General features: G+C 33.7%; 1 protein-coding gene across 2 annotated transcripts in view; it reads right to left on the bottom strand.

Annotated features, from left to right (window-relative positions):
* KIFBP (kinesin family binding protein) overlaps nucleotides 1-14,223 on the bottom strand; it is a 111,306-nt gene extending 97,083 nt beyond the window's left edge. For both annotated transcript variants that reach the window (XM_053691870.1, XM_053691871.1), the window contains exons 1-2: nucleotides 14,086-14,223; nucleotides 11,200-11,546 (exon numbers count right to left, since the gene is read on the bottom strand). In XM_053691870.1, coding sequence (XP_053547845.1) covers nucleotides 11,200-11,538 — 339 coding nt within the window. In that variant the 5' untranslated portion in view covers nucleotides 11,539-11,546; nucleotides 14,086-14,223. The remainder of the gene's footprint in view (nucleotides 1-11,199; nucleotides 11,547-14,085) is intronic.
* Nucleotides 14,224-21,281: the final 7,058 nt, after the last annotated feature.

The raw sequence follows: 21,281 nt of genomic DNA, 5'->3' as shown, positions 1-21,281 counted from the left end.
GTTGCTTGTCACTATATAATTACTTACATATTCAGGTACATATATATTTAGTATTAATCAGTAGCTATTAACTAGTGTTCCTTGTCACTATATAGTTACTTACATATTCAGGTACATATATATTTAGTATTAATCCGTAGCTATAAACTAGTGTTGCTTGTCACTATATAATTACTTACATATTCAGGTACATATATATTTAGTATTAATCAGTAGCTATAAACTAGTGTTGCTTGTCACTATATAATTACTTACATATTCAGGTACATATATATTTAGTATTAATCAGTAGCTATAAACTAGTGTTGCTTGTCACTATATAATTACTTACATATTCAGGTACATATATATTTAGTATTAATCAGTAGCTATAAACTAGTGTTGCTTGTCACTATATAATTACTTACATATTCAGGTACATATATATTTAGTATTAATCAGTAGCTATAAACTAGTGTTGCTTGTCACTATATAATCACTTACATATTCAGGTACATATATATTTAGTATTAATCAGTAGCTATAAACTAGTGTTGCTTGTCGCTATATAATCACTTACATATTCAGGTACATATATATTTAGTATTAATCAGTAGCTATTAACTAGTGTTGCTTGTCACTATATAATTACTTACATATTCAGGTACATATATATTTAGTATTAATCAGTAGCTATAAACTAGTGTTGCTTGTCACTATATAATCACTTACATATTCAGGTACATATATATTTAGTATTAATCAGTAGCTATAAACTAGTGTTGCTTGTCACTATATAATCACTTACATATTCAGGTACATATATATTTAGTATTAATCAGTAGCTATAAACTAGTGTTGCTTGTCACTATATAATCACTTACATATTCAGGTACATATATATTTAGTATTAATCAGTAGCTATAAACTAGTGTTGCTTGTCACTATATAATCACTTACATATTCAGGTACATATATATTTAGTATTAATCAGTATTAATCAGTAGCTATTATCTAGTGTTGCTTGTCACTATATAATTATTTACATTTTCAGGTACATATATATTTAGTATTAATCAGTAGCTATTATCTAGTGTTGCTTGTCACTATATAATTATTTACATTTTCAGGTACATATATATTTAGTATTAATCAGTAGCTATTAACTAGTGTTGCTTCTCACTATATAATTACTTACATATTCAGGTACATATATATTTAGTATTAATCCGTAGCTATTATCTAGTGTTGCTTGTCACTATATAATCACTTACATATTCAGGTACATATATATTTAGTATTAATCAGTAGCTATAAACTAGTGTTGCTTGTCACTATATAATCACTTACATATTCAGGTACATATATATTTAGTATTAATCAGTAGCTATTAACTAGTGTTGCTTGTCACTATATAATCACTTACATATTCAGGTACATATATATTTAGTATTAATCAGTAGCTATTAACTAGTGTTCCTTGTCACTATATAATCACTTACATATTCAGGTACATATATATTTAGTATTAATCAGTAGCTATTAACTAGTGTTGCTTGTCACTATATAATCACTTACATATTCAGGTACATATATATTTAGTATTAATCAGTAGCTATTAACTAGTGTTCCTTGTCACTATATAATCACTTACATATTCAGGTACATATATATTTAGTATTAATCAGTAGCTATTAACTAGTGTTGCTTGTCACTATATAATCACTTACATATTCAGGTACGTATAGATTTAGTATTAATCAGTAGCTATTAACTAGTGTTGCTTGTCACTATATAATTATTTACATATTCAGGTACATATATATTTAGTATTAATCAGTAGCTATTAACTAGTGTTGCTTGTCACTATATAATTATTTACATATTCAGGTACATATATATTTAGTATTAATCAGTAGCTATAAACTAGTGTTGCTTGTCACTATATAATTATTTACATATTCGGGTACATATATATTTAGTATTAATCAGTAGCTATAAACTAGTGTTGCTTGTCACTATATAATCACTTACATATTCAGGTACATATATATTTAGTATTAATCAGTAGCTATTAACTAGTGTTCCTTGTCACTATATAATCACTTACATATTCAGGTACATATATATTTAGTATTAATATGTAGCTATAAACTAGTGTTGCTTCTCACTATATAATTACTTACATATTCAGGTACATATATATTTAGTATTAATCAGTAGCTATTATCTAGTGTTGCTTGTCGCTATATAATCACTTACATATTCAGGTACATATAGATTTAGTATTAATCCGTAGCTATAAACTAGTGTTGCTTGTCACTATATAATTACTTACATATTCAGGTACATATATATTTAGTATTAATCAGTATTAATATGTAGCTATAAACTAGTGTTGCTTGTCACTATATAATCACTTACATATTCGGGTACATATATATTTAGTATTAATCAGTAGCTATAAACTAGTGTTGCTTCTCACTATATAATTACTTACATATTCAGGTACATATATATTTAGTATTAATCAGTAGCTATAAACTAGTGTTGCTTGTCACTATATAATCACTTACATATTCAGGTACATATATATTTAGTATTAATCAGTAGCTATTAACTAGTGTTGCTTGTCACTATATAATCACTTACATATTCGGGTACATATATATTTAGTATTAATCAGTAGCTATTATCTAGTGTTGCTTGTCACTATATAATTACTTACATATTCAGGTACATATATATTTAGTATTAATCAGTAGCTATTATCTAGTGTTGCTTGTCACTATATAATTACTTACATATTCAGGTACATATATATTTAGTATTAATCAGTAGCTATTATCTAGTGTTGCTTGTCACTATATAGTTGCTTACATATTCAGGTACATATATATTTAGTATTTATCAGTATTAATCAGTAGCTATAAACTAGTGTTGCTTGTCACTATATAATTACTTACATATTCAGGTACATATATATTTAGTATTAATCAGTATTAATCAGTAGCTATAAACTAGTGTTGCTTGTCACTATATAATTACTTACATATTCAGGTACATATATATTTAGTATTAATCAGTAGCTATAAACTAGTGTTGCTTGTCACTATATAGTTACTTACATATTCAGGTACATATATATTTAGTATTAATCAGTAGCTATTATCTAGTGTTCCTTGTCACTATATAATCACTTACATATTCAGGTACATATATATTTAGTATTAATCAGTATTAATATGTAGCTATAAACTAGTGTTGCTTGTCACTATATAGTTACTTACATATTCAGGTACATATATATTTAGTATTAATATGTAGCTATAAACTAGTGTTGCTTGTCACTATATAATCACTTACATATTCAGGTACATATATATTTAGTATTAATCAGTATTAATATGTAGCTATAAACTAGTGTTGCTTGTCACTATATAGTTACTTACATATTCAGGTACATATATATTTAGTATTAATCAGTAGCTATTATCTAGTGTTCCTTGTCACTATATAATCACTTACATATTCAGGTACATATATATTTAGTATTAATCAGTAGCTATAAACTAGTGTTGCTTGTCACTATATAGTTACTTACATATTCAGGTACATATATATTTAGTATTAATCAGTATTAATATGTAGCTATAAACTAGTGTTGCTTGTCACTATATAGTTACTTACATATTCAGGTACATATATATTTAGTATTAATCAGTAGCTATAAACTAGTGTTGCTTGTCACTATATAATCACTTACATATTCAGGTACATATATATTTAGTATTAATCAGTAGCTATAAACTAGTGTTGCTTGTCACTATATAGTTACTTACATATTCAGGTACATATATATTTAGTATTAATCAGTATTAATCAGTAGCTATTAACTAGTGTTGCTTGTCACTACATAATTACTTACATATTCAGGTACATATATATTTAGTATTAATCAGTAGCTATAAACTAGTGTTGCTTGTCACTATATAATTACTTACATATTCAGGTACATATATATTTAGTATTAATCAGTATTAATATAAACTAGTGTTGCTTGTCACTATATAATTACTTACATATTCAGGTACATATATATTTAGTATTAATCAGTAGCTATTAACTAGTGTTGCTTGTCACTATATAATTACTTACATATTCAGGTACATATATATATAGTATTAATCCGTAGCTATTATCTAGTGTTGCTTGTCACTATATAATCACTTACATATTCAGGTACATATATATTTAGTATTAATCAGTAGCTATTAACTAGTGTTGCTTGTCACTATATAATTACTTACATATTCAGGTACATATATATTTAGTATTAATCAGTAGCTATAAACTAGTGTTGCTTGTCACTATATAATCACTTACAAATTCAGTTACATATATATTTAGTATTAATCAGTAGCTATAAACTAGTGTTCCTTGTCACTATATAATCACTTACATATTCAGGTACATATATATTTAGTATTAATCAGTAGCTATTAACTAGTGTTCCTTGTCACTATATAGTTACTTACATATTCAGGTACATATATATTTAGTATTAATCAGTAGCTATAAACTAGTGTTGCTTGTCACTATATAATCACTTACATATTCAGGTACATATATATTTAGTATTAATCAGTAGCTATAAACTAGTGTTGCTTGACACTATATAATTACATATTCAGGTACATATATATTTAGTATTAATCCGTAGCTATAAACTAGTGTTGCTTGTCACTATATAATTACTTACATATTCAGGTACATATATATTTAGTATTAATCAGTAGCTATAAACTAGTGTTGCTTGTCACTATATAATTACTTACATATTCAGGTACATATATATTTAGTATTAATCAGTAGCTATAAACTAGTGTTGCTTGTCACTATATAATTACTTACATATTCAGGTACATATATATTTAGTATTAATCAGTAGCTATAAACTAGTGTTCCTTGTCACTATATAGTTACTTACATATTCAGGTACATATATATTTAGTATTAATCAGTAGCTATAAACTAGTGTTGCTTGTCACTATATAATTACTTACATATTCAGGTACATATATATTTAGTATTAATCAGTAGCTATAAACTAGTGTTGCTTGTCACTATATAATCACTTACATATTCAGGTACGTATAGATTTAGTATTAATCAGTATTAATCAGTAGCTATTATCTAGTGTTGCTTGTCACTATATAATTATTTACATTTTCAGGTACATATATATTTAGTATTAATCAGTAGCTATTATCTAGTGTTGCTTGTCACTATATAATTATTTACATTTTCAGGTACATATATATTTAGTATTAATCAGTAGCTATTAACTAGTGTTGCTTCTCACTATATAATTACTTACATATTCAGGTACATATATATTTAGTATTAATCCGTAGCTATTATCTAGTGTTGCTTGTCACTATATAATCACTTACATATTCAGGTACGTATAGATTTAGTATTAATCAGTAGCTATTAACTAGTGTTGCTTGTCACTATATAATTATTTACATATTCAGGTACATATATATTTAGTATTAATCAGTAGCTATAAACTAGTGTTGCTTGTCACTATATAATTATTTACATATTCGGGTACATATATATTTAGTATTAATCAGTAGCTATAAACTAGTGTTGCTTGTCACTATATAATCACTTACATATTCAGGTACATATATATTTAGTATTAATCAGTAGCTATTAACTAGTGTTCCTTGTCACTATATAATCACTTACATATTCAGGTACATATATATTTAGTATTAATATGTAGCTATAAACTAGTGTTGCTTCTCACTATATAATTACTTACATATTCAGGTACATATATATTTAGTATTAATCAGTAGCTATTATCTAGTGTTGCTTGTCGCTATATAATCACTTACATATTCAGGTACATATAGATTTAGTATTAATCCGTAGCTATAAACTAGTGTTGCTTGTCACTATATAATCACTTACATATTCAGGTACATATATATTTAGTATTAATATGTAGCTATAAACTAGTGTTGCTTGTCACTATATAATCACTTACATATTCGGGTACATATATATTTAGTATTAATCAGTAGCTATAAACTAGTGTTGCTTCTCACTATATAATTACTTACATATTCAGGTACATATATATTATTTAGTATTAATCAGTAGCTATAAACTAGTGTTGCTTGTCACTATATAATCACTTACATATTCAGGTACATATATATTTAGTATTAATCAGTAGCTATTATCTAGTGTTGCTTGTCACTATATAATCACTTACATATTCAGGTACATATATATTTAGTATTAATCAGTAGCTATTATCTAGTGTTGCTTGTCACTATATAATTACTTACATATTCAGGTACATATATATTTAGTATTAATCAGTAGCTATTATCTAGTGTTGCTTGTCACTATATAATTACTTACATATTCAGGTACATATATATTTAGTATTAATCAGTAGCTATTATCTAGTGTTGCTTGTCACTATATAATCACTTACATATTCAGGTACATATATATTTAGTATTAATCAGTAGCTATTAACTAGTGTTGCTTGTCACTATATAGTTGCTTACATATTCAGGTACATATATATTTAGTATTAATCAGTATTAATCAGTAGCTATAAACTAGTGTTGCTTGTCACTATATAATTACTTACATATTCAGGTACATATATATTTAGTATTAATCAGTAGCTATAAACTAGTGTTGCTTGTCACTATATAGTTACTTACATATTCAGGTACATATATATTTAGTATTAATCAGTAGCTATTATCTAGTGTTCCTTGTCACTATATAATCACTTACATATTCAGGTACATATATATTTAGTATTAATCAGTATTAATATGTAGCTATAAACTAGTGTTGCTTGTCACTATATAGTTACTTACATATTCAGGTACATATATATTTAGTATTAATATGTAGCTATAAACTAGTGTTGCTTGTCACTATATAATCACTTACATATTCAGGTACATATATATTTAGTATTAATCAGTATTAATATGTAGCTATAAACTAGTGTTGCTTGTCACTATATAGTTACTTACATATTCAGGTACATATATATTTAGTATTAATCAGTAGCTATTATCTAGTGTTCCTTGTCACTATATAATCACTTACATATTCAGGTACATATATATTTAGTATTAATCAGTAGCTATAAACTAGTGTTGCTTGTCACTATATAGTTACTTACATATTCAGGTACATATATATTTAGTATAAATCAGTAACTATAAACTAGTGTTGCTTGTCACTATATAATCACTTACATATTCAGGTACATATATATTTAGTATTAATCAGTATTAATATGTAGCTATAAACTAGTGTTGCTTGTCACTATATAGTTACTTACATATTCAGGTACATATATATTTAGTATTAATCAGTATTAATATGTAGCTATAAACTAGTGTTGCTTGTCACTATATAGTTACTTACATATTCAGGTACATATATATTTAGTATTAATCAGTATTAATATGTAGCTATAAACTAGTGTTGCTTGTCACTATATAATCACTTACATATTCAGGTACATATATATTTAGTATTAATCAGTATTAATATGTAGCTATAAACTAGTGTTGCTTGTCACTATATAATCACTTACATATTCAGGTACATATATATTTAGTATTAATCAGTATTAATATGTAGCTATAAACTAGTGTTGCTTGTCACTATATAGTTACTTACATATTCAGGTACATATATATTTAGTATTAATCAGTATTAATATGTAGCTATAAACTAGTGTTGCTTGTCACTATATAATCACTTACATATTCAGGTACACATATATTTAGTATTAATCAGTAGCTATAAACTGGTGTTGCTTGTCACTATATAATCACTTACATATTCAGGTACATATATATTTAGTATTAATCAGTAGCTATAAACTGGTGTTCCTTGTCACTACATAGTTACTTACATATTCAGGTACATATATATTTAGTATTAATCAGTAGCTATAAACTAGTGTTGCTTGTCACTACATAATTACTTACATATTCAGGTACATATATATGTAGTATTAATCAGTAGCTATAAACTAGTGTTGCTTGTCACTATATAGTTACTTACATATTCAGGTACATATATATTTAGTATTAATCAGTAGCTATAAACTAGTGTTGCTTGTCACTACATAATTACTTACATATTCAGGTACATATATATGTAGTATTAATCAGTAGCTATAAACTAGTGTTGCTTGTCACTATATAGTTACTTACATATTCAGGTACATATATATTTAGTATTAATCAGTAGCTATAAACTAGTGTTGCTTGTCACTATATAATCACTTACATATTCAGGTACATATATATTTAGTATTAATCAGTATTAATCAGTAGCTATAAACTAGTGTTGCTTGTCACTATATAATCACTTACATATTCAGGTACATATATATTTAGTATTAATCAGTAGCTATAAACTAGTGTTGCTTGTCACTATATAATCACTTACATATTCAGGTACATATATATTTAGTATTAATCAGTATTAATATGTAGCTATAAACTAGTGTTGCTTGTCACTATATAATCACTTACATATTCAGGTACATATATATTTAGTATTACTCAGTAGCTATAAACTAGTGTTGCTTGTCACTATATAATCACTTACATATTCAGGTACATATATATTTAGTATTAATATGTAGCTATTATCTAGTGTTGCTTGTCACTATATAATCACTTACATATTCAGGTACATATATATTTAGTATTAATCAGTAGCTATAAACTAGTGTTCCTTGTCACTATATAATTATTTACATATTCAGGTACATATATATTTAGTATTAATCAGTAGCTATAAACTAGTGTTGCTTGTCACTATATAATCACTTACATATTCAGGTACATATATATTTAGTATTAATCAGTAGCTATAAACTAGTGTTGCTTGTCACTATATAATCACTTACATATTCAGGTACATATATATTTAGTATTAATCAGTAGCTATTATCTAGTGTTGCTTGTCACTATATAATTACTTACATATTCAGGTACATATATATTTAGTATTAATCAGTAGCTATAAAGTAGTGTTGCTTGACACTATATAGTTACTTACATATTCAGGTACATATATATTTAGTATTAATCAGTAGCTATTATCTAGTGTTGCTTGTCACTATATAGTTACTTACATATTCAGGTACATATATATTTAGTATTAATCAGTAGCTATAAACTAGTGTTGCTTGTCACTATATAGTTACTTACATATTCAGGTACATATATATTTAGTATTAATCAGTAGCTATTATCTAGTGTTGCTTGTCACTATATAGTTACTTACATATTCAGGTACATATATATTTAGTATTAATCAGTAGCTATTATCTAGTGTTCCTTGTCACTATATAATCACTTACATATTCAGGTACATATATATTTAGTATTAATCAGTAGCTATTAACTAGTGTTGCTTGTCACTATATAATTACTTACATATTCAGGTACATATATATTTAGTATTAATCAGTAGCTATAAACTAGTGTTGCTTGTCACTATATAATTATTTACATATTCAGGTACATATATATTTAGTATTAATCAGTAGCTATTATCTAGTGTTCCTTGTCACTATATAATCACTTACATATTCAGGTACATATATATTTAGTATTAATCAGTAGCTATAAACTAGTGTTGCTTGTCACTATATAATTATTTACATATTCAGGTACATATATATTTAGTATTAATCAGTAGCTATTATCTAGTGTTGCTTGTCACTATATAATCACTTACATATTCAGGTACATATATATTTAGTATTAATCAGTAGCTATAAACTAGTGTTGCTTGTCACTATATAATCACTTACATATTCATGTACATATATATTTAGTATTAATCAGTAGCTATAAACTAGTGTTCCTTGTCACTATATAATCACTTACATATTCAGGTACATATATATTTAGTATTAATCAGTAGCTATTAACTAGTGTTCCTTGTCACTATATAGTTACTTACATATTCAGGTACATATATATTTAGTATTAATCAGTAGCTATTATCTAGTGTTCCTTGTCACTATATAATCACTTACATATTCAGGTACACATATATTTAGTATTAATCAGTAGCTATAAACTAGTGTTGCTTGTCACTATATAATTATTTACATATTCAGGTACATATATATTTAGTATTAATCAGTAGCTATAAACTAGTGTTGCTTGTCACTATATAATTATTTACATATTCAGGTACATATATATTTAGTATTAATCAGTAGCTATAAACTAGTGTTGCTTGTCACTATATAATTATTTACATATTCAGGTACATATATATTTAGTATTAATCAGTAGCTATTATCTAGTGTTCCTTGTCACTATATAATCACTTACATATTCAGGTACATATATATTTAGTATTAATCAGTATTAATATTAACTAGTGTTGCTTGTCACTATATAGTTACTTACATATTCAGGTACATATATATTTAATATTAATCAGTATTAATATTAACTAGTGTTGCCAGGTGTAACCTATGAGGGTCTTTTTACACTGATCCCCAGTGAAGGATCACACAATATTGAACAGTGTTGTTAATGATTTATATTATCATGTGAGTTAATCAATTCTGGTTCACCTTTTATAGCCACAGATGTTTTTGTTAGGCAATTTCTGTTAACCTGGTCTTATCTGTCGACAAAAACAAGAATCTCATTTTCTAATGGTTTGAGATAATTATTAGCTTATCTGATTCTTGCCAGCTATGCTGAGAATTTAATTAACAAACGTTTGTTTCTCTATTATACACGCAAGCTACTGCAAATAAAATAATTTAGTGACTGTTTTTATTGGTTATAACCTGATAATCATTAAATTATTGTAATGACATACGCTTATTGATTTGCCTTATTCAATTAGAACTTATTATTTCTAATAATTATTTTAATAAACTATGTTTGTTATTGATCTGGTCTCAGTTTAATTAATAGACCAATCAAAACTAAAAGGATTCAGGTTTTATATGTATTATCCTTTGCAAATGATGTTATTAAATTGCCAACATTGCTATTTTATATGTATTGAGTTACATTAACAGAATAATATGTATTGTGTCTTAACAAATAATACACTTAGCGGCTAAGCTACTGAAATAATAAAGCCGCAATCACCTATTACCTGGGCCTTCATGTAAACAGTCACCGCCTCCTGGGTGTCCCGGTATCGCTCTAGAATTCTTGAGCTCCTCACAAGGTGCTCCTCCCCAGCTGACAGCTCTTCAGTCTCAGTGTGGTTAAGGCCCAAGCGGAACTCTACGACAGCACGGCGCACTTGTAATAACACGTCCTCTCTGGTATCCAGTTCCTCCTCAGAACCCAGCAGAGCTCTCACTTCCTGCAGAAGTTCACGGGCCCGATACTTGGAACGATATGGCTCATTTTCAGGGTCCGCTTGGGATTCATTTTCACTTAAGGCACGTTGGTAAGTGGAAGACAGCAAAGAGCAAAGGTTTGACATGGTAGGATCTGTAGGTAGCAAACAATGACAAAGAAACTAAATAAGGACTGGAGATGCACGAGAGAAATTTATCAATTATTTGGGGAATTCTCCTTTCTGTTCATCTATCAGTTCTCCGCAGCTCTCCTTTGGAGAGGCGCACATGTCCGCCCATATTTATCATTAAAAAAGTAGTTTTTTTTCTCTCCATAGGAGAGCTGAGAACTAATAATACATTTCTCTATTCTAAATAGTATATTCTCCATGTCAGTCATATATAAGCCAATAGAAATCTTTTAGCTTTGCCAACTCCCTTCATGTAAGAAAATAGATCTACATTTTCATTGTTTTTGTGCTTCAATTTTAGAGCTTCTTTTATATCTTATTTTTATGCCCCAATAGATATAATTGTTGTGCTCTGTTATATATCCATTATATTTTACATTCAAACTTGCCCAATTTTAGGAGCATTTTTGAATGATAAATAGGGGAATTATGTCTCATGAGAACTTTTAAGAGAGAAAAAAAGAGAAAGAGGGGAGAGGAGAGACAGAGACTGGCACAGAGAAGAGAGACAGAGACTGGCACAGAGAGGAGAGACAGAGACTGGCACAGAGAGGAGAGACAGAGACTGGCACAGAGAGGAGAGACAGAGACTGGCACAGAGAGGAGAGACAGAGACTGGCACAGAGAGGAGAGACAGAGACTGGCACAGAGAGGAGAGACAGAGACTGGCACAGAGAGGAGAGACAGAGACTGGCACAGAGAGGAGAGACAGAGACTGGCACAGAGAGGAGAGACAGAGACTGGCACAGAGAGGAGAGACAGAGACTGGCACAGAGAGGAAAAACAGACTGGCACAGGGAGGAAAAACAGACTGGCACAGGGAGGAAAAACAGACTGGCACAGGGAGGAAAAACAGACTGGCACAGGGAGGAAAAACAGACTGGCACAGGGAGGAAAAACAGACTGGCACAGGGAGGAAAAACAGACTGGCACAGGGAGGAAAAACAGACTGGCACAGGGAGGAGAGGCAGACTGGCACAGGGAGGAGAGGCAGACTGGCACAGGGAGGAGAGACAGACTGGCACAGGGAGGAGAGACAGACTGGCACAGGGAAGAGAGACAGACTGGCACAGGGAAGAGAGACAGACTGGCACAGGGAAGAGAGACAGACTGGCACAGGGAGGAGAGACAGACTGGCACAGGGAAGAGAGACAGACTGGCACAGGGAAGAGAGACAGACTGGCACAGGGAAGAGAGACAGACTGGCACAGGGAGGAAAAACAGACTGGCACAGGGAGGAAAAACAGACTGGCACAGGGAGGAAAAACAGACTGGCACAGGGAGGAAAGACAGACTGGCACAGGGAGGAGAGACAGACTGGCACAGGGAGGAGAGACAGACTGGCACAGGGAGGAGAGACAGACTGGCACAGGGAGGAGAGACAGACTGGCACAGGGAGGAGAGACAGACTGGCACAGGGAGGAGAGACAGACTGGCACAGGGAGGAGAGACAGACTGGCACAGGAAAGAGAGACAGACTGGCACAGGGAGGAAAGACAGACTGGCACAGGGAGGAGAGAGACTGGCACAGGGAGGAGAGACAGACTGGCACAGGGAGGAGAGACAGACTGGCACAGGGAGGAGAGACAGACTGGCACAGGGAGGAGAGACAGACTGGCACAGGGAGGAGAGACAGACTGGCACAGGGAGGAGAGACAGACTGGCACAGGGAGGAGAGACAGACTGGCACAGGGAGGAGAGACAGACTGGCACAGGGAGGAGAGACAGACTGGCACAGGGAGGAGAGACAGACTGGCACAGGGAGGAGAGACAGACTGGCACAGGGAGGAGAGACAGACTGGCACAGGGAGGAGAGACAGACTGGCACAGGGAGGAGAGACAGACTGGCACAGGGAGGAGAGACAGACTGGCACAGGGAGGAGAGACAGACTGGCACAGGGAGGAGAGACAGACTGGCACAGGAAAGAGAGACAGACTGGCACAGGAAAGAGAGACAGACTGGCACAGGAAAGAGAGACAGACTGGCACAGGAAAGAGAGACAGACTGGCACAGGAAAGAGAGACAGACTGGCACAGGAAAGAGAGACAGACTGGCACAGGAAAGAGAGACAGACTGGCACAGGAAAGAGAGACAGACTGGCACAGGAAAGAGAGACAGACTGGCACAGGGAGGAAAGACAGACTGGCATAGGGAGGAGAGACAGACTGGCATAGGGAGGAGAGACAGACTGGCACAGGGAGGAGAGACAGACTGGCACAGGGAGGAGAGACAGACTGGCACAGGGAGGAGAGACAGACTGGCACAGGGAGGAGAGACAGACTGGCACAGGGAGGAGAGACAGACTGGCACAGGGAGGAGAGACAGACTGGCACAGGGAGGAGAGACAGACTGGCACAGGGAGGAGAGACAGACTGGCACAGGGAGGAAAAACAGACTGGCACAGGGAGGAGAGACAGACTGGCACAGGGAGGAAAAACAGACTGGCACAGGGAGGAAAAACAGACTGGCACAAGGAGCAACAAGTGGCACAGGTTACTCACGGACACGAGCAGAGCGCTGGTGCACAGATTACTACAATAATATGTCACGGCTACTGACGCACTTTACGACCACAGGGGATGAGTGACGTTCGCAGATTTTCACGGGGAGAGGTGCAGACGCCGCGCACGATAATGACGTAATGGCTGTTGTTCTGTGAAGGGACCGAACTTTGAAAAAGAGCGAACCATGTCACTTCCTGTGACGTTTCATCAGCTCTTGGACCCATATTTCAGCTAATGCGCATGCGTGCCACATTCATTACATTCCTGGCCGCATACGTCAATGCAAAAATATTTAGCCCTGTGAAATTTTGAAACCCTATCTATAGCGCATGCGTGGGATTTTGTATCCCAAATGGCGCGCTCATGAAAAGCCGACTCGGCAATTTTCGGAACTCCGCACACCACTGAGCAACCACTGAGCATCATGCTCGTAATCATTACAGCTACTGATGAAAAAACACGTTCGTGCTCGTGCATGTCATTATATAGTAAAGTTCATTACAGCTACTGATGAAAAACACGTTCGTGCTCGTGCATGTCATTATATAGTAAAGTTCATTACAGCTACAATTCATTGTGCTGCTCCTTGTTAATAAAATAAACATTTACTGATGAAAAACAGTTATTGCTCGTGCATGTCATTCGTGCATGTCATTCGTGCATGTCATTATATAGTAAAGTTCATTACAGCTACTGATGGAAAAACACGTTCGTGCTCGTGCATGTCATTATATAGTAAAGTTCATTACAGCTACTGATGGAAAAACACGTTCGTGCTCGTGCATGTCATTATATAGTAAAGTTCATTACAGCTACTGATGGAAAAACACGTTCGTGCTCGTGCATGTCATTATATAGTAAATTTCATTACAGCTACTGGTGGAAAAACACGTTCGTGCTCGTGCATGTCATTATATAGTAAAGTTCATTACAGCTACTGGTGGAAAAACACGTTCGTGCTCGTGCATGTCATTATATAGTAAAGTTCATTACAGCTACTGATGAAAAAACACGTTCGTGCTCGTGCATGTCATTATATAGTAAAGTTCATTACAGCTACAGCTACTGATGGAAAAACACGTTCGTGCTCGTGCATGTCATTATATAGTAAAGTTCATTACAGCTACTGATGGAAAAACACGTTCGTGCTCGTGCATGTCATTATATAGTAAAGTTCATTACAGCTACTGGTGGAAAAACACGTTCGTGCTCGTGCATGTCATTATATAGTAAAGTTCATTACAGCTACTGATGGAAAAACACGTTCGTGCTCGTGCATGTCATTATATAGTAAAGTTCATTACAGCTACTGGTGGAAAAACACGTTCGTGCTCGTGCATGTCATTATATAGTAAAGTTCATTACAGCTACTGATGAAAAAACACGTTCGTGCTCGTGCATGTCATTATATAGTAAAGTTCATTACAGCTACAGCTACTGATGGAAAAACACGTTCGTGCTCGTGCATGTCATTATATAGTAAAGATCATTACAGCTACAGCTACTGATGGAAAAACACGTTCGTGCTCGTGCATGTCATTATATAGTAAAGTTCATTACAGCTACTGATGGAAAAACACGTTCGTGCTCGTGCATGTCATTATATAGTAAAGTTCATTACAGCTACTGATGGAAAAACACGTTCGTGCTCGTGCATGTCATTATATAGTAAAGTTCATTACAGCTACTGATGGAAAAACACGTTCGTGCTCGTGCATGTCATTATATAGTAAAGTTCATTACAGCTACAGCTACTGATGGAAAAACACGTTCGTGCTCGTGCATGTCATTATATAGTAAAGTTCATTACAGCTACAGCTACTGATGGAAAAACACGTTCGTGCTCGTGCATGTCATTATATAGTAAAGTTCATTACAGCTACTGATGGAAAAACACGTTCGTGCTCGTGCATGTCATTATATAGTAAAGTTCATTACAGCTACTGGTGGAAAAACACGTTCGTGCTCGTGCATGTCATTATATAGTAAAGTTCATTACAGCTACAGCTACTGATGGAAAAACACGTTCGTGCTCGTGCATGTCATTATATAGTAAAGTTCATTACAGCTACTGATGGAAAAACACGTTCGTGCTCGTGCATGTCATTATATAGTAAAGTTCATTACAGCTACTGATGGAAAAACACGTTCGTGCTCGTGCATGTCATTATATAGTAAAGTTCATTACAGCTACTGATGGAAAAACACGTTCGTGCTCGTGCATGTCATTATATAGTAAAGTTCATTACAGCTACTGATGGAAAAACACGTTCGTGCTCGTGCATGTCATTATATAGTAAAGTTCATTACAGCTACTGGTGGAAAAACACGTTCGTGCTCGTGCATGTCATTATATAGTAAAGTTCATTACAGCTACAGCTACTGATGGAAAAACACGTTCGTGCTCGTGCATGTCATTATATAGTAAAGTTCATTACAGCTACTGATGGAAAAACACGTTCGTGCTCGTGCATGTCATTATATAGTAAAGTTCATTACAGCTACTGATGGAAAAACACGTTCGTGCTCGTGCATGTCATTATATAGTAAAGTTCATTACAGCTACTGATGAAAAAACACGTTCGTGCTCGTGCATGTCATTATATAGTAAAGTTCATTACAGCTACTGATGGAAAAACACGTTCGTGCTCGTGCATGTCATTATATAGTAAAGTTCATTACAGCTACAGCTACTGATGGAAAAACACGTTCGTGCTCGTGCATGTCATTATATAGTAAAGTTCATTACAGCTACAGCTACTGATGGAAAAACACGTTCGTGCTCGTGCATGTCATTATATAGTAAAGTTCATTACAGCTACAGCTACTGATGAAAAAACACGTTCGTGCTCGTGCATGTCATTATATAGTAAAGTTCATTACAGCTACTGATGAAAAACACGTTCGTGCTCGTGCATGTCATTATATAGTAAAGTTCATTACAGCTACAATTCATTGTGCTGCTCCTTGTTAATAAAATAAACATTTACTGATGAAAAACAGTTATTGCTCGTGCATGTCATTCGTGCATGTCATTCGTGCATGTCATTATATAGTAAAGTTCATTACAGCTACTGATGGAAAAACACGTTCGTGCTCGTGCATGTCATTATATAGTAAAGTTCATTACAGCTACTGGTGGAAAAACACGTTCGTGCTCGTGCATGTCATTATATAGTAAAGTTCATTACAGCTACTGATGGAAAAACACGTTCGTGCTCGTGCATGTCATTATATAGTAAAGTTCATTACAGCTACTGATGGAAAAACACGTTCGTGCTCGTGCATGTCATTATATAGTAAAGTTCATTACAGCTACTGATGGAAAAACACGTTCGTGCTCGTGCATGTCATTATATAGTAAAGTTCATTACAGCTACTGGTGGAAAAACACGTTCGTGCTCGTGCATGTCATTATATAGTAAAGTTCATTACAGCTACTGATGAAAAAACACGTTCGTGCTCGTGCATGTCATTATATAGTAAAGTTCATTACAGCTACAGCTACTGATGGAAAAACACGTTCGTGCTCGTGCATGTCATTATATAGTAAAGTTCATTACAGCTACTGGTGGAAAAACACGTTCGTGCTCGTGCATGTCATTATATAGTAAAGTTCATTACAGCTACTGATGGAAAAACACGTTCGTGCTCGTGCATGTCATTATATAGTAAAGTTCATTACAGCTACTGGTGGAAAAACACGTTCGTGCTCGTGCATGTCATTATATAGTAAAGTTCATTACAGCTACTGGTGGAAAAACACGTTCGTGCTCGTGCATGTCATTATATAGTAAAGTTCATTACAGCTACTGATGAAAAAACACGTTCGTGCTCGTGCATGTCATTATATAGTAAAGTTCATTACAGCTACAGCTACTGATGGAAAAACACGTTCGTGCTCGTGCATGTCATTATATAGTAAAGTTCATTACAGCTACTGATGGAAAAACACGTTCGTGCTCGTGCATGTCATTATATAGTAAAGTTCATTACAGCTACAGCTACTGATGGAAAAACACGTTCGTGCTCGTGCATGTCATTATATAGTAAAGTTCATTACAGCTACTGATGGAAAAACACGTTCGTGCTCGTGCATGTCATTATATAGTAAAGTTCATTACAGCTACTGGTGGAAAAACACGTTCGTGCTCGTGCATGTCATTATATAGTAAAGTTCATTACAGCTACAGCTACTGATGGAAAAACACGTTCGTGCTCGTGCATGTCATTATATAGTAAAGTTCATTACAGCTACTGATGGAAAAACACGTTCGTGCTCGTGCATGTCATTATATAGTAAAGTTCATTACAGCTACTGATGGAAAAACACGTTCGTGCTCGTGCATGTCATTATATAGTAAAGTTCATTACAGCTACTGATGGAAAAACACGTTCGTGCTCGTGCATGTCATTATATAGTAAAGTTCATTACAGCTACTGATGGAAAAACACGTTCGTGCTCGTGCATGTCATTATATAGTAAAGTTCATTACAGCTACAGCTACTGATGGAAAAACACGTTCGTGCTCGTGCATGTCATTATATAGTAAAGTTCATTACAGCTACAGCTACTGATGGAAAAACACGTTCGTGCTCGTGCATGTCATTATATAGTAAAGTTCATTACAGCTACAGCTACTGATGAAAAAACACGTTCGTGCTCGTGCATGTCATTATATAGTAAAGTTCATTACAGCTACTGATGAAAAAACACGTTCGTGCTCGTGCATGTCATTATATAGTAAAGTTCATTACAGCTACTGGTGGAAAAACACGTTCGTGCTCGTGCATGTCATTATATAGTAAAGTTCATTACAGCTACTGGTGGAAAAACACGTTCGTGCTCGTGCATGTCATTATATAGTAAAGTTCATTACAGCTACTGATGAAAAAACACGTTCGTGCTCGTGCATGTCATTATATAGTAAAGTTCATTACAGCTACAATTCATTGTGCTGCTCCTTGTTAATAAAATAAACATTTACTGATGAAAAACAGTTATTGCTCGTGCATGTCATTCGTGCATGTCATTCGTGCATGTCATTCGTGCATGTCATTATATAGTAAAGTTCATTACAGCTACTGATGGAAAAACACGTTCGTGCTCGTGCAGGTCATTATATAGTAAAGTTCATTACAGCTACTGGTGGAAAAACACGTTCGTGCTCGTGCATGTCATTATATAGTAAAGTTCATTACAGCTACTGATGGAAAAACACGTTCGTGCTCGTGCATGTCATTATATAGTAAAGTTCATTACAGCTACAGCTACTGATGAAAAAACACGTTCGTGCTCGTGCATGTCATTATATAGTAAAGTTCATTACAGCTACTGGTGGAAAAACACGTTCGTGCTCGTGCATGTCATTATATAGTAAAGTTCATTACAGCTACTGGTGGAAAAACACGTTCGTGCTCGTGCATGTCATTATATAGTAAAGTTCATTACAGCTACTGATGAAAAACACGTTCGTGCTCGTGCATGTCATTATATAGTAAAGTTCATTACAGCTACAATTCATTGTGCTGCTCCTTGTTAATAAAATAAACATTTACTGATGAAAAACAGTTATTGCTCGTGCATGTCATTCGTGCATGTCATTCGTGCATGTCATTCGTGCATGTCATTATATAGTAAAGTTCATTACAGCTACTGATGGAAAAACACGTTCGTGCTCGTGCATGTCATTATATAGTAAAGTTCATTACAGCTACTGGTGGAAAAACACGTTCGTGCTCGTGCATGTCATTATATAGTAAAGTTCATTACAGCTACTGATGGAAAAAGACGTTCGTGCTCGTGCATGTCATTATATAGTAAAGTTCATTACAGCTACTGATGGAAAAACACGTTCGTGCTCGTGCATGTCATTATATAGTAAAGTTCATTACAGCTACTGATGGAAAAACACGTTCGTGCTCGTGCATGTCATTATATAGTAAAGTTCATTACAGCTACTGATGAAAAAACACGTTCGTGCTCGTGCATGTCATTATATAGTAAAGTTCATTACAGCTACTGATGGAAAAACACGTTCGTGCTCGTGCATGTCATTATATAGTAAAGTTCATTACAGCTACTGATGGAAAAACACGTTCGTGCTCGTGCATGTCATTATATAGTAAAGTTCATTACAGCTACTGGTGGAAAAACACGTTCGTGCTCGTGCATGTCATTATATAGTAAAGTTCATTACAGCTACAGCTACTGATGGAAAAACACGTTCGTGCTCGTGCATGTCATTATATAGTAAAGTTCATTACAGCTACTGATGGAAAAACACGTTCGTGCTCGTGCATGTCATTATATAGTAAAGTTCATTACAGCTACTGATGGAAAAACACGTTCGTGCTCGTGCATGTCATTATATAGTAAAGTTCATTACAGCTACTGATGGAAAAACACGTTCGTGCTCGTGCATGTCATTATATAGTAAAGTTCATTACAGCTACTGATGGAAAAACACGTTCGTGCTCGTGCATGTCATTATATAGTAAAGTTCATTACAGCTACAGCTACTGATGGAAAAACACGTTCGTGCTCGTGCATGTCATTATATAGTAAAGTTCATTACAGCTACAGCTACTGATGGAAAAACACGTTCGTGCTCGTGCATGTCATTATATAGTAAAGTTCATTACAGCTACAGCTACTGATGAAAAAACACGTTCGTGCTCGTGCATGTCATTATATAGTAAAGTTCATTACAGCTACTGATGAAAAAACACGTTCGTGCTCGTGCATGTCATTATATAGTAAAGTTCATTACAGCTACTGGTGGAAAAACACGTTCGTGCTCGTGCATGTCATTATATAGTAAAGTTCATTACAGCTACTGGTGGAAAAACACGTTCGTGCTCGTGCATGTCATTATATAGTAAAGTTCATTACAGCTACTGATGAAAAAACACGTTCGTGCTCGTGCATGTCATTATATAGTAAAGTTCATTACAGCTACAATTCATTGTGCTGCTCCTTGTTAATAAAATAAACATTTACTGATGAAAAACAGTTATTGCTCGTGCATGTCATTCGTGCATGTCATTCGTGCATGTCATTCGTGCATGTCATTATATAGTAAAGTTCATTACAGCTACTGATGGAAAAACACGTTCGTGCTCGTGCATGTCATTATATAGTAAAGTTCATTACAGCTACTGGTGGAAAAACACGTTCGTGCTCGTGCATG

This window comes from Bombina bombina, chromosome 9 (assembly GCF_027579735.1).
Source record: "Bombina bombina isolate aBomBom1 chromosome 9, aBomBom1.pri, whole genome shotgun sequence".
Taxonomy (NCBI): domain Eukaryota; kingdom Metazoa; phylum Chordata; class Amphibia; order Anura; family Bombinatoridae; genus Bombina; species Bombina bombina.
The sequence above is the reverse complement of the archived record's forward strand: the minus strand, read 5'-3'. Positions and strand labels throughout refer to the sequence as shown.